Below are 14,885 nucleotides of genomic sequence, written 5' to 3' on the forward strand. Positions count from 1 at the left end.
AAGCTCTTTCCAAGTTTATGCATAGTGTTGAACTTTTGTTCAAGCTCTACCATCGAAATGTACAGTAAAATAATTTACGGGCACGACGTAAGATGGCGTTTTTTCTGGTCAAAAAAGTTGCAATATCCCTTTGGACGTTCCATACAAACGCACCAGCATTTATATGCTATGTAAACAAAACTCTGGATGCGTTTGTATGCTTGGTCGCGTGCTCGGTCGCTTGGATTGGTGTTTGTGTGTGTAGTTGTCGCATGTATCAAACAAATCATATTTAAGCTCGTGGCCAACTTCATGCCTGTTCGTTGCATTGTCAATTTTTCTCTCTCAACATTGTGTGACTCAGTTCTCCAGTCAAACAATAGTTTTGTTGTTGTCTACCGCTTCAGTAAGTAAGGTTTTGTGTGCAACGCTTTTCATTCAACGTGAAAAACAACGAAAAATTATCGAGTCTTGGTAAATATTATGTGATTCATTGAATTTATTGTTTGGACCCGGTTCATTTGCATGTCATTCTATCCTGGATTTGTGCTTGGGATGTGTGGCAAATGCAAATCAAAGACCATATGGGCGGTGAAATCCATTTTTGCATAAAATGTGACTTTCCAACTAGCAATGTACAAATCAATTGATTTTTTTCTGTCTTTTTTTCGACTGGTTTTCTTCTGGATCTAGTGAAAACATATTAAAGTCAAAATGGAGCAGATAATTCAACAGCAAATTGCAAATGCTGCCGCTAATATTGAGTCACAGTTGGATGATCAGATCAATGCAATGGATTCAATGACCTCCGACGAATTGAAGACACTGAGAAATCAACGCATCAACGAAATGAAGAACGAGGCCAAGAAAAAGCAAGAATGGTTGAACAACGGCCACGGTGAATATGACGAATTGTCGGGTGAAAAGGAATTCTTTGAAGTTTCGAAAAAATCTGCCAATATTATTGCTCATTTCTATCGTGATGCAACTGAACGGTGTAAAATTGTTGATCATCATCTGAAAATCTTGGCTAAGAAGCATATTGAAGCGAAATTCTGCAAAGTCAACGCGGAAAATAGCCCATTTTTAACGCAACGGCTACGCATTAAAGTCATTCCAACGATTGCTATTATCAAAGACAGCAAAACAAAAGACTACATCGTCGGTTTCACCGATCTCGGCAACCGTGACGATTTTAGCACTGAAATGATGGAATGGAGAATAGCTCAATCCGGTGCCATTGACTACAATGTAAGAATCATTGCTTGAGTTTTTTTTTTTGGTTTTAGAAGAATTTTTTCTTGTTTCCGTAGAAAGAATGAACTTTTTTTTGAAATGATCGAATTAATCCATTTCCATTTCTGTTTAGGGTGATTTGCTAACACCACCAGATCAAGCGCGCAAAGAGAAGAACTTGCTGAGACAACAAAAGAAGAAAATTCGTGGCAGAGACAACGATTCCGATGACTCTGACATCGAATTCAGTGATTAATACCAAATCACGCTCATTTGCATTTATTTAAAGAGAAAAATCAGAACAAAACGCAATCCAATTCCAACACCGAAAAGTATTTTTCCAAATTCCCTCGAAATACTCGCTATGCTTCATACGATTCATCTCTAATCAAGCATACACTTGGAAAGGAAAACGGTGTTTTCCATTTCGTCATGTGTTTTAGTCTTTAATAATGTTTTTTTTTTCTTTGAATTTTCAAGTTGTCGACGTTTGCTTTGTTTGTGAATCCGATTTCATGTCCAGATGTCGTCTGCTTCATTCTTTTATTTTAAAAACGTGCATACACTGTTTCCGATACATGGAATGTATTCACTAGATAGCTTAATTGCGATTTGGAGAAAAAAAAATGGTTTTTCAAAAGAACAAAATTGCTTTTATTCTTCACGCAAACAATATTACACTTTTATCAACATTTAACTTAGTCTTAAGATACACACACACAAACACAACTCGAATGTTTTCAGAATCAAATAAAAAAAACTAACGAAATATTCTAAAGAAAAGGGGTTTCAATTGATAATAGGGAAGCATTGGTTGAAAAACATTTGCGGCTACGATTCAATATATCAAAGCAGCCTTTGATGGCATCGGATGGAAAAATCGAAATTATTGTCAAATTTTGACAAACTCGTCGATCGTAAGGCTAGCACTGAATTGACATTGTTTATGTTCAAAACATTGACACTTCATCCAGTTGTAAACGAAGACGCAAACAAATCAGAGGAATTCAATTTGCTGGATAAACAGAAAGAGAGTCAACGTGCGGAGTGAAAATGGAGGTGTAAGTATTGTAATTTCTGACAAAGGGTATTTGAATCTGGTGAAGAAATTGTGAATTTTCTAACATTCAATGTTTCTATTTTAAACAGCGTTAACCCATGCTATGCGATATTGAGCAATTTTGAGGTTATGGAAGCACTGAAAGATATCAAAGACCAACGAAGCAAATTTGGATTGAGAAATCTGGCCACAATTACATACGAGGTAAGCCATCAAACTTGGCTTTGAAAAAAAAAATTGTCAAATCAAAGAGAAAAATGTGTGTGCGAAGAAAAATGTTTCGTTCCTGCAAAAATGTAAATTTCAATTGCTTTATTTCCCGTAGACAATTCGCTACTTGGAAGAATCGCCGTGTAAAACACACACCAAGGAGAAAATAATGGGATTTTTGAATGCCGTAAAACCGTTCAAGCTCACCAAAGCCGAATGCATGAATTTAATCAATGATCCGCCATCAACACCGTTACACATTCAACTCCAAATCGAAGACAGTGAAGAACGACTCACCGAAGAAGCTGTCAATGAAATTATCAATCTTTCCAGAGAATGGCTCATCCCACCACCGATTGAAACTGTTTGAATCAAATAATCATATTTAAACGACAATTTTTTTTTTTGTATTTCCTTAAGAAAATTATTATTTAAAAACGGTTAGATGTAAGAAATGACACGAATAAAAGTGTAATTCGATAAAGAACATATGCGAGTAATCAAATTTATGTTCGCTTTTGATCTCCCAAATCGTCAATCAGATCTTCGTCGATGTCGGGCCATTTCTCTGGGATGATATCGAATAGATCGTCCTTGACATCACCTTGAATTACAATCTCATCGTCACCAGTCACGGATGAGCCGCACGCAAACTTGGTACCGAAAAATTTGGCTGCTACTTTTAGATCGATGTCTGTAGAGAGAAGGTTAATATTGAGTAAATAAAAGTACATCAGGTGATATAGAATGAGTTGAGATTGTGATTGTCATCACATACCAAATGAACTAAGCCCGGTGACAACAGTGACGCTCTTCTTTTTGCCTCGTGGAGCTCTTGACACACACACCTTCTTCGGGCCATCTTCCTTCGCTTTCTTTGGCTTGAGCATTCCTTTGCCGCCACGCCTTTGGCTCTTTTTCTTATCTTCGCCACCAGCATCTTCGGCTGTTGGATCGCTAACCTTCACCTTCGAAAATTCATCCGGTAAATTCTTCTCCAGCCATGCCTTACACTTTTCGTAGTCGAGATAATATTCGCAGTACTAAAAACAGTTGAAATCAATGGTTACTTCTCATTCATTATAATAATGAATCTGAGAGATGATACACGGCTGATTCGCTTACCTCAATTGGCATTGAGCAATTGCCACAGTATAACACTGACACCGGGTAATTTACACCTTCTTTCGGTCCACTCTTCAAATGCTCCAAAATCTCTGTCATTCTGATAACTCCCTTCACAAAAGAGGTTAAATTTTACAACAACAAAAAAATAAAAATCTAAAAATTGTATGGATTATCAGTGGCAGTGGTTTTCGATGTTATGACTGAAAACAGTGACAAAATGTGAATTGAATCGAAAATATACAATAGTTCCAAAAACAAAATTAATTACAATGAAAGCTGTCTGAGTTTGCACTAAATTTTGCAGCGAATATGTTTTGCCAATTTGTAAGTCGGCTGTCTCGGGCAGTGGACAGTGTCTGATTAGACATGAACGTCAAATCAATCTCCGGAGAGCGTGTACTCAGTGAAGTTAGTTGTTTGTTGAAATGGCGCTGATTTTGACTCTCTTTTATGAATTGAAGTATGTCTTTATTTGGTGTTTTTTTCATCAGAATTTGCTTCTTTATTTTTTTTCTCGATAAAATTTCTTCTTTTTTTTATTCGCTACCGTATTTTATTCTTAACATTAAATGTGAGTCTTTCGTATACTTATATACACATAAGTGATAAGTCATACATGTATGAGTTCCATGTATAAATTTAAATGCTTATTTCTAACGCTATGAATTTTTCAATGAACATTCGTTCGCCAAAGTCCAAATTTTTATGAAATCGTTCAACCGGTGCGGCGTCCAATTCTTCGGAAATCCTGAAACCCCAAATCAATGCCATTCACAGTATCAACAATCGTAAATCAAATATATTGTATCTCACCTCGATAACAGTTTCTTTGATCCGAGCGTCTTGTGAGGTGGGAAAAGATTTATTCTTTTCTCTTTCGGCTGACATTTGTTTAATTTATCTCGAATTTGTGACTTCTGCATTCGCATCATTGATTCATTAATCGGTTGATTCGTATCTGTCTCCGATTTTTCATTCAGATTCACATGTACATCAACGTCCTTCGTTGATATGATTTGCGAATATTTCGTGTTTTTCGATTTGAATAATTCCTTTTCGACCCTGCAATGGAATGTGTACAAAATCAATCGTGCAAAATGCGTTGTGCGAAAATCCTTACTATAAAAATGATCTAACGAATGACATAAATATTCTTCATTTTTTCAAATCGGTCATGCGTGAATTTAGAAAGATTTCACACCATATTGATTGATGAGTTGATGTTATCAAAAATGAATTTCATCCGATGAATATTAAGTCGATGTTTTTTTCTCTTTGGCTTTTTATTGTGTGCCAAATACGCGACATATACATTCCAAAATGGATATGTTGCCGTAAACGTTTTATTGAATGTTATTCGTTTACTTTGTGGCACGATCGTGGAAGCCAAAGACCAATTAACACATTTTGAAAATATCGAAAATAACTATCAATGATTTAATCGTTTTAATTGAGCATTGTGTAAACACTTCGAAAAAGGGAGTCAAAAGTTCCAGCCAGTCATTTGTATGCAAAGCGTCATGCATATTACTAAGTATCATGGTAGATTTGTTTGATCGATATATTCTACCAAATGAATCACATAATAGAACAATTTCATCGGAAATTTATCTGCATTGTTTTATCAAAGCTATTGTGAATTTTTCGTGATTTATTTGGTTCGAAAATGCGATTAACGACTAGAGAAAATGCTTAGTTGCCAAATGGCATCGACATGATATGAGGAGCCGAATGAGTTCATTTTCTATTTCTGTGTAAATGAAAAATAGAAGAAACGCTGATAATTTAGTGTGCACCGCTTCACGAGTGCTGCGTTTTGCATCATCACCACTATTCATTTGAATTACAAATCTCCCGACGTTTGAAAGTTTGTTTGCTATGTGTTTTTGTCAGCGTTTTTTTTTTCTTGCTGCTTCGTCGTGTTCTTGTTAGCAAATCCCAAATGAATCTAGTGAGGCTAAAATGCATATCGATTTAATTACGTTCTATGGCCATTCAGTGGGTAAATAGCAGTGAGGCTATTCGGAACAGGTATTTGCGTTTGGAATTTATACCATTTCGTGTGATATGTGAAATTGGATCGGAGGACATGCACTTGAAATCACCAGACTCGCCCTAATATTACGTTTTTCAAACCGATTTTTCAATGGCGATTTTGTTGTTGTTGCTCTGTCTCACCATGAACAGACAAATTATTCAATTAAAAGCACGCAGATCAAAATGAAACCACTCTCATATTTATGTGGCCAATAACTCTTTCCAATGCGCTGCCCATTTCTCTCTTTAATGAGGTTTGCTCATTTTTCTCACTCTCTCAAACTACTTGGTTTCTCAAACACAAGTGAAGACAAGCTAAAAAAACGCATGCAACCAAAGACAAGCTAAACGAGGTAGAGCGTACACACACATGTTGTGTATACGGATGGTACGCGCCGATAGCTGCCGCGCACAATTTGTAGTACAATCAAGGTCAAAGCGAAGCTACAAAACAATAAAAATTGATCGGATGTAAACAAAACAGTTTGGTGTGTGTACTAGTACTTATTATCGTCGAAACCATGTTCCGCACCGCACATACATCGCACTCAATACTCAGGATGGATTCAGTGCATATACAATGTGTACGTATGAAATTGTATTTTCTCGCTCCGTATTGAAGCACACAGTGATGTCATGATTTGCCAATTACACAATTGAGTTTCTGTGACTCGAGAGCACGCATTCGCACCGCAACTTTCGCTCGACAAATGCAGAACAGCAGCCAGCTGGAGACGTGAAATTGGCGACTTTTTGCCTGTGACCCGATTCAAAGCCAATATATTTTCCCCATTTCTCAGTCGTAAATTCAAAGACTTTTTAACACAAATTCCAAAGACACAACGCCAATTAACCTCATATGGTTATTGCAAAGTGATTTTTTATCTATCGTACAAGCAAATTGTTAACACTTTGCGCGCGTTGCCGCGATCATTAATGAAAATAAATGCTAAAAATAAACCCATCGCGAAAATGAAATATTTTCTCTCTCACTCTCTCTCTTCCTCTGTGTCTCTGTGTATATGTGGATGTGAATTCAATTTTAGCCAGTGGAATTTTTTTTTCCTTCTGAACTCACCATAATCCGGAGGCAGTTCTATTTGTAGAATCAACAACAGAACGAACACGCTGAGAGACAGTTGGTTGGTTGACGCCAAACTCCGTGTTGTTGTCATTTCGCTCACACTTTGCATCCATTATTTTGTCTTTACTCCCGAATGCCGGTCGTCGTCGTTGTCGTTTTTGACGCGTCATATGTTTTTGGAACATTATGTCATAGCTACGTGTAACGGTTTGCGGTTGACTTTGCTGATCTCCTCTATTGAAAGCGCCGATGCCGCCGCAACGCGATACCTTCATCAAAATAGAAATATTTCAATAACAGAAAGACAAAAAACAAAACAACGACAACATTATCAATCGTCCGTAACACGAATTAAACAAGCAGCTATTGTGTTTTTTTCTTCGTTCGATTGAAAATGACGAATTTCTTTTCGTTTGCTGACATATCAATCCGATGAAATATCGGCGTGGCATTGAATTTTGCATTTCTATCAACAGATATATGTGTCATTGCTGAGAAATTTTCAATATGTAAATATTAAATTTCAACGATGGTTTGACTGCTGTCGATTTCATTTATGTATTCGGGGAGCAAGCGCGATAAGACAGCACAGGCTGCATCATTGCTCCGTAATTAAGTCGAAGAGGTAAACAACGGCATTCATTCATTGTGAAAAACAGAGCGAAAAAAATCGAAACCAAATAGCGAATAACAGTTAAGTTATCGGTTCGAGAATTAAATGTGATTAAATGGTTTTTGTTGTTCTTTCTACGTTGGCAAAAAATAACGGGCGGCCAACGATCAAGAATCGAAAATAATTTATGGTGAACAACAAAATTGAGTTGCGTACTTACGCAGTTCTTTTCCAGGAAAGTGATTTTTTATGTTCAAAAGCATTAAAAATAAACTCGGTCGATGTTGAAAAGCACTTTCATCCTCAAAAACAAGTTCAAGCTTAAATTTTTTGTCATACACATATATCGATAGCGATATGGGATTATACAGTCATTTAGATCATTAATTATATCAGGCGATACAGTAAAGCCGCTGCAAACCGGCGTGTCTGTGGTTAGTTTTGTTTACAAACAACGCGACCGGGCTAGCGAACCATTTCATCGTGATTCAATCACGTTTTACTGTGTTGTCTTAGCTTTCTGCACCAGTACGTTTTATATAGAATTCATGCGATGGAGTCGCGCGCACAAATGATTCTATCACACTAAGAGAGACCTCGCGTTTTATACATATGTGTGTTATTTTTGTACGGTAATCGTCACACACAAACACACACTCACGCAGCAGAAAAACAACAACAATTCGAGATTGGGAGAGTGTGAAATTGAGGCTATGGCTATGATTCTTTTTTTGGCAATGAATTGGCTCGTTATGCGTGTTCGAAATTGAAGTTTCCAGCTTATGGATTGGTAACTATAGAAACAATGAACGAGTATACATTGAACTACTAAGTTTCCAGCTTGAGCACATCACAATAGCCACAATATTCAAATGACAAAACTGTCAAAACTTTATGAAATTCCGATGAAACGACTCGGAAACGAATCTATTTTGATGTGCCACCGCGTAAAGTTCTTTTTTTTCCTCTCTCACTGTGTGTATGCGCGCGCGCGGATAGAAGTATAGAGTAACAATAATAATAACAATAACAACAATATCAAAGAGCATTGAAAGCTCAGCAACAACAACAACAAATCATCATCATCGCTTACTCATATTCTTCATTTTTTTTGTACGAATTCTCGCGCTAGTTGAGACACAAAGTTGGGAGCGAGAATTGGCGCATTCAGTTGGATTATATTCGCTGACAAAACGTGTTGTGTTTTCAAGCCAGAGCTGAGCTAGACTTTATCGTTCCAAATTATAAACTTTAAGTGTGCGTAAATTTTTTAAACGTTTATTTCAAAATGGTGAGTGAATTTATTCGATTGGAATTTCTTTGCTGTTGATTTTCTTCTATTTTCGTTATGTGATCTTCGGCTGATTTTCTTTTAATTGCACGCAAAGTGATCAATCGCATTAATATATCAAACACTTCGAAGCAAAAACAACCGAACAAAAATCGTCTTCAATGCAAAGCTAATGTAAATTGTTTATTCAGTGACTGAAAAGAATTTGTTGAATTGGCCAGAGAATTAAATAAATAGCATTTCAAGTAGATTGAATTCATGCGACTCAACGTCAATATCGAAGATATCGAGATGATGCAGAAAAAAAAGCAGATTATCCATATTGGAATGCACATGAATTCAATTCCAAAACGCGGATTTTTTTCCCGTTTCGACGGAATAGAAAATAAATCAACGCGATAATTGAGATTGCAATCACTGAAATCTAATCTACAAAACACTCGCTGCTCTCGCCAATACAATTGAAATGCATTCAATTGCAAAACGATGTGCGAAAAAGCGTATAATTTTTTTTTACTAAACGAACGCGTTGAAATAGAGACCACGGCCGCTCGACTTTTTTTTCTCTCTTCGATTTTTTTTTCGCGCGAGTTTGTTTCGTTGCTGATTAGTTGTCGTTCATCTGATTTTGTCAACAAAATCAATTACTTAATTCTCGTTGCTGTTTGTTGTGGAACAAATTTCCCTTTTGTGGCGAGAACACACTTCGCAGAATTTCAAACAAAATTCATTCCGAAACGGCTGCATTCGTTTGCTATTTCCGAAGAAATTCAATTTATGGCTTGCTTGACTTAATACATGCTAATGTGTTAGTTGCACGTTTAAAATGACGATTTTATAACATCTTGAATTGTTAGAATCCAGAACTGTGGTTCTAATCAATGTTTTTATTGAGCTTGTGTGCTGTGCACTCGTTCACTCATTCACTCCTTCTCAACTTTTTATCGTTCAAGTTTAATAATTTTATTGACTTCATTGGGTTACGCGTCAAATGACTTCATCAATTGATATTATAAAATAGTATGTTTTGTGTTGTTTTCTCAACGTCGAGTGTTTACACTTCGTATCGTTTGACCAGAAAGTTTATTTCCTCATTGCCTCCGATTTGAAACCGATGTTTGTTTAAGATGACACATTCAATTAACTTTTTTTCTCTTTATTTAACACCACAGCAAATGCTAAAGAGACATCATGTTGATTTGCATTTTAAGCGTCTATCATCGCATTAGACTTAGTACGACAACCACTATAGATGATTTGTTTGCCATGATTCACGCTTTATAAGCCAATTACAATCCACGCTCACTCAAAATTATCATCAACCATATAAAAATGGTTACAATTTATGACCATTGATTTTGTTTCTCTATGATAAAAAAAGCTTAAAAATTCAACTTGATTCATGCTCAAAATGATTTAATTTGATTCATGAATAAATTTGATAAATTTGCGATAGTAATCACGAGATCGAAAAATTTCCATAAATAAATTTGTTCATTTAACAAACCAAAATATTTATACGTTTGTCTTTCTCTGTATTTTAGTCTGAGCCAACCGTTTGTGGAAAATGCAAAGAAGAAATCAAAGGAAAGGTGAGTAGTTTGGGTTTCACAATGTTTTGATTTCACAAAATCTAATCCAAAAATACGACTATTTTCATCAACACTCCCCAAATGCACTTGGTGAATTTTTCTCAAACAGTTTTCTAAACTCTAAATTTCCAAACACACCGTGTTCACGGGATTTGAAACGACGTTCTGACAGCCAAAATGAATTATAGGCACAAATGTCTCTTTCGCAGTGTGAATTTCATCTTGGTCAGCCAAAAGGCGAGTGATAGAGATCACAAGAGAAAAACAACGATTTTTTCAAAAGAAAAATGTTCATGTCACCATGAAATCAGCAGATCCACCATATAGAAGCCGCAACAAATATTTTGATCAGTTTTAAGAGTCAGCCACACTCAAACAAGCATAACTGTGAACAATATTTTTATTCCGAATGGAAATTCGTGCCAACAATTCTCGCTTTTCTCCTTTTCATTTGAATATTTTTTATTCTTTTCTCCTTTTTGATTTGCCGTCAAATTGAAAAACGTAAACATTTTTATAATTAGATTCATCTTGCAGTAGCATAAAATCGTACGAACGTGTGTGGGTGCTCTTTTTTTCTTGTTTCAATTTTAATATTTCCACACACACACAATTTCGGCTTCTGTCCGTTTTCGGTCGTTCGGACTGAACATTTTCTAATAACTGATCTCATAAGCGAATAATAAACGAATATTCATAATTTCTATGCATTTTACTAATTTCGGCTGCGGAAGAACGGCCACAACAACAACCGCATACTGTTCTTGAGGCTGACTCAATCGACGATAATCGTGAAAGCGAAAACAACAACAACTTAAGCCGATAAAGTGGCTAATCAAGTGTGATAAGCACTGGCCACACTCGAAAAAGAACAAATGGAATTTAAAACACGGAATTAGTGCAACAAAAATGGAGTATTAAGTGGAATTAAGTCATAATTCACACTTGAAAGCCGCTAATCATCATCGACGCTATTCTTGTCGTCATTGTTTAATGTTATTGTCTCTTTTGTCTCTCTTTAATTTCCACAGACGTTGACAGCTTTGGGCAAGAGCTGGCATCCAGAGCACTTTGTGTGCTTGGTGTGCGAAAAGCCAATCAACGCCGTCACATTCAACGAACGTGAAGGAAACCCAGTCTGCAGCGAATGCTTCGCCAAAAAATACTCCGAAGTTTGCAACAAATGCCACAAAGCCATCGTAGGCGTAAGTATCTGACGGCTTTTTTCTTTCTTTCTCTGGAACCGACGATTAAGTTTTTATTCATCAATATCGTCATCATCATCACCACACAGTTGTATCGTGTGAACGCGTATGAAACCCAAGTGTCATTTGATTTGTTCAATTTATATTCATAAAATGTGCGTATGCTGGCCAAAAATTGAAGAAAACTTTTTCAAACGAAAAAAAAATGCAAATCAAATCAGTCGGTTGGTTCAATTGACGCAATTTTACGTTGAATCATCTCATTCCAGCGGCTACCAATTAATTGGTGGGAGCTCACAACGTCGCCGACACACTACGAATTAGAACAGCCGACCTTTTTTTGGTCATTTTCATACACGTTTCGATCTCATCACCAACCGAAAAAAAACTATCGTAGCGAAATTTATGACGATTGATTCACAAGAATGAGTCAGAACAACAGAATTCGTTGACACTTTTTCTTTGGGAAAAAAGTTATCTTTCTATGTACGCACTCGGAGACAATACATTAAGCTTTTCCACTTGAGCTACACACAGGGCAGAATGGTTAAGATTTTTGGTATGATTTTTTTCTTCGTAAAAATAATCTCAACCATTCTTCCTGTATGTATTCATAACAATAATCGCAATGATTTTTAAATTTTTTTTTTTTGGTATTTCGTGAGTCATTTCCCAAGACACTGGTTCGGACTTGTAGAAACAAGCGATAGCATTTTTGTAGGAAGACGCCAAATGAAAATCTGATTTTAACATATTATGTCATTTGAAATAGAAAGCGCTCAAACAGCTATAAAAACAACGCAAATCCTCTCACGCATATCAACTCTCTACATCCGAATGGATAAAAAATTTTACGATCCTATTCACATTTCGCTCCTTCTTTCTGCGAAATTAAACGGAATTTTTTCGTTGTTTTATTACTATCGTGGTTTAAGCAGAAAATAGCAGCTTCCTCATTATAATTTACGATTGTTTTCCATTTGCCGTCAAAATGTTTGCGTGAAAATAAAACAACAACATCGAATAGAATAGGAGTAAAGTAGTGACGCGTATTGGATTGTATGTTGACAAAATACGTTAAAATTGTGAGGTTCTTTAACCTCAAAACCGAAATCTTTAGAATGATGTCGACATGTTTTTCCTCCGTCCCCATTTTAATAATGCCATTTTAAATGAAATCTTTTCTTCTTTTTCCGTTTCGCCAACAGAAAGTTGTGAAAGCCATGGGCAAGACCTGGCACGAGGACCATTTCGTTTGCGCTGGCCCATGCAAAAAACCAATGGCAGCCGTTCCATTCTTCGAACGCGACGGAAAGCCATATTGCAAGCCTGACTTCGAGAAATTGTTTGCCGCCAAATGTGAGGGTTGCCATCAAGCAATAACCGACAAAACGATCATCGCCTTGAACGCTAACTGGCATAAGGATTGCTTCGTGTGCAAAGTAACGCTTTATTTGCTATAGTCTCTTATCTCCATCAAATTCGATTAATCGACTTTCAGGAAGTTAAAGAACCGAAAACAGACTCTCCGGGTCGCTTTTGCGCCGCAACGATTTGTACTTTGTAATTAAGCACTATGCATTCAATGTAGCGAATTTACTTGACATACGTTTACTCATGGCCTTGAACTAACAATGGCATTTGAATTGAAGACAATCCCTTCTCCCATAGTGTATTTATAGTAATTTGATCGCTACTTTGATTTATTGCGTGTTTGTGTGTTTTGAACTAGAACCTTTTTCAAATGAAGACAGGAAGATCATGCCAGTCATTTTAGTTAAATTGTTTCCATTTTTTTTTTTTTTTCTAATTTTGTTTTTTTGCATTTGTTTGTGATTCAAACTTAGTACTGATTCAGTACAACTGACATGGTACTCCCAGTCTGTGTGGCGCTTAAAATTAACCAATTTCAAAAGAAAACACAACGCTTTGATTTTTGAATAGAGAGCATGTTACATTTGACTAATTTTACACATATTTTGTTTCGAAAATATCAACCGTTTCTTTTTTCTCTTCCCTTTTCCATTTGTGCAGCGGTGCAAAAAGCCCATTGAAGGTAAAAACAATGAACGATTTTAAAATAATAATGAAATAAATACTTAAAACTGTCTCTTTTTTCCGCAGGGGATACCTTTGCTGTTGATGACAATAAACCAGTGTGTAACAGCTGCATTTAAACGGAATCACAACAACATCAAAATGCTTTTGTTAAACATTTTTTTTTTATCTTTTTCTGTTTCTCTGAATTGGATTTGTTTCTCTAATTTCTTTTATTTATCGACGAATAAAGTGTAAACTATTTTCTATTTATAGTCTTTGGTTTCGTTTCCTCTTTTCTATGCTTTGTTTTTGTTTTGATCACACTCTCTTATCAATGATCGTTGACACACCGTTTATGAACATCACAAACATATCAAATGCAAATCACACGCCATAAAATAGGCAATCTGTTTTTTTGTTGATGCTTTGAAATATAAATGAATTGCAAAATGTACGACTTACGGTTTTTGGTATTTGTTCGTCTTTGTTTTTTCGTTGAAGTGGATGAAGGGATTTTGGAACTGGTTTCGAGGTAATCTTCGGGAAGCCATACATATACAGACGATTTGGTTGCTTCTTTGATACTTTGACACCACTTACCTTGGGTTTCAGCTTTTGACGTTCTTTCTGTGTGGATTTTATAGCCTCTAGCTGTGCTAGAACTTCATCGACTTTGTCCACAACAAACTGGATTTCATCCAAAACAAAAGAGAATGCAATTTTAAACAAATGATTGACATATTTTTTTCAGACATAAGAAATTTTCCGTTAAGAATGTTTCATTAAAGCTGTCTTTATCAAATGAATAGATTTAATGCACTTAAAAGCAGTTAAAGTGCTTTGATTTGGATTATTGTGAAAAGATCACTCATCACTTAAAAACTGAATGGTCAATTTAGATAAAATCCGAATGATTGACTCCATTGCCATTGGCTATTAGACCCACACTTACATGCAATGAAATCTTGAACCAAATAATTAAATTGAAAAACAAGTTGAATTCTTACTTGAACAATATAATCTGCGTCATCAAACAGCATTCTATCCACACAAACGATGGTTGTTATTTGAATGAAGCCAAGAAGATCTTCAATTTTCGGTGGCACATCATGATCCAGAAAACATCGTACATTGCTCACATAAGAAGAAACCGTCACTTGCAAGATATTATGCAGTGAAAGAGCCTTGGACGCGAACCCAATCGGCGAAAAGTATTTGTTTGACTGAATTTCGGTCAGCTGAAAAAAATGACATTCAATTTGGTCATATTCAAAACCCATGAATGAATCGATCAAATGCATTTTTCTTTGGTCGCATTAAACAGGGGCCTGTTGCACCGTACTGTTACAATTTTTGTAAATTGTAATTGTAATTGTAAATACAATTCGTTGTAAAATTGTATTTACAATT

The 14,885-nt window shown here is 36.0% G+C and overlaps 5 protein-coding genes across 7 annotated transcripts; 3 read left to right on the forward strand and 2 right to left on the reverse strand.

The window, feature by feature from the left end:
• Nucleotides 1–196: 196 nt before the first annotated feature.
• Nucleotides 197–1,998, forward strand: LOC129567153 (thioredoxin domain-containing protein 9). Its single transcript, XM_055443779.1, has 3 exons — nt 197–453; nt 673–1,230; nt 1,349–1,998. The coding sequence occupies exons 2-3, from the start codon at nt 694–696 to the stop codon at nt 1,469–1,471; spliced, it is 660 nt and encodes a 219-aa protein (XP_055299754.1). The 5' UTR covers nt 197–453; nt 673–693; the 3' UTR covers nt 1,472–1,998.
• Nucleotides 1,999–2,121: 123 nt separating this feature from the next.
• On the forward strand, nt 2,122–2,972 carry LOC129567156 (DNA-directed RNA polymerase III subunit RPC9). The gene is made up of 3 exons (XM_055443784.1): nt 2,122–2,276; nt 2,365–2,479; nt 2,601–2,972. The coding sequence occupies exons 1-3, from the start codon at nt 2,269–2,271 to the stop codon at nt 2,853–2,855; spliced, it is 378 nt and encodes a 125-aa protein (XP_055299759.1). The 5' UTR covers nt 2,122–2,268; the 3' UTR covers nt 2,856–2,972.
• On the reverse strand, nt 2,830–4,019 carry LOC129567154 (density-regulated protein homolog). Of its 2 annotated transcripts, none has more exons than XM_055443782.1 (4): nt 3,882–3,973; nt 3,611–3,721; nt 3,264–3,528; nt 2,830–3,179 (listed from the first exon to the last, which is right to left on the reverse strand). In XM_055443782.1, exons 2-4 carry the CDS (start codon nt 3,707–3,709, stop codon nt 2,992–2,994), a joined length of 552 nt encoding a protein of 183 aa, XP_055299757.1. In that variant the 5' UTR covers nt 3,710–3,721; nt 3,882–3,973; the 3' UTR covers nt 2,830–2,991. The 2 variants fall into 2 exon arrangements, with proteins under 2 accessions (XP_055299757.1, XP_055299756.1); XM_055443781.1 differs by having other exon boundaries at nt 2,833–3,179; nt 3,611–3,813; nt 3,882–4,019.
• Nucleotides 4,020–4,188: 169 nt separating this feature from the next.
• LOC129567151 (uncharacterized) lies at nt 4,189–14,708 on the reverse strand. 2 transcript variants are annotated; one of them, XM_055443777.1, is made up of 5 exons: nt 14,483–14,708; nt 14,076–14,162; nt 6,729–7,003; nt 4,427–4,675; nt 4,189–4,361 (listed from the first exon to the last, which is right to left on the reverse strand). In XM_055443777.1, exons 1-5 carry the CDS (start codon nt 14,513–14,515, stop codon nt 4,253–4,255), a joined length of 753 nt encoding a protein of 250 aa, XP_055299752.1. In that variant the 5' UTR covers nt 14,516–14,708; the 3' UTR covers nt 4,189–4,252. The 2 variants fall into 2 exon arrangements, with proteins under 2 accessions (XP_055299752.1, XP_055299751.1); XM_055443776.1 differs by having other exon boundaries at nt 13,938–14,162.
• Nucleotides 8,479–13,750, forward strand: LOC129567155 (transforming growth factor beta-1-induced transcript 1 protein-like). The gene is made up of 6 exons (XM_055443783.1): nt 8,479–8,638; nt 10,183–10,230; nt 11,262–11,435; nt 12,644–12,877; nt 13,470–13,491; nt 13,560–13,750. Exons 1-6 carry the CDS (start codon nt 8,636–8,638, stop codon nt 13,610–13,612), a joined length of 534 nt encoding a protein of 177 aa, XP_055299758.1. The 5' UTR covers nt 8,479–8,635; the 3' UTR covers nt 13,613–13,750.
• Nucleotides 14,709–14,885: the final 177 nt, after the last annotated feature.

Source organism: Sitodiplosis mosellana, unplaced genomic scaffold (assembly GCF_009176505.1).
Source record: "Sitodiplosis mosellana isolate CC-2019 unplaced genomic scaffold, AAFC_SMos_1.0 Smas_scaffold_5, whole genome shotgun sequence".
Lineage (NCBI taxonomy): Eukaryota > Metazoa > Arthropoda > Insecta > Diptera > Cecidomyiidae > Sitodiplosis > Sitodiplosis mosellana.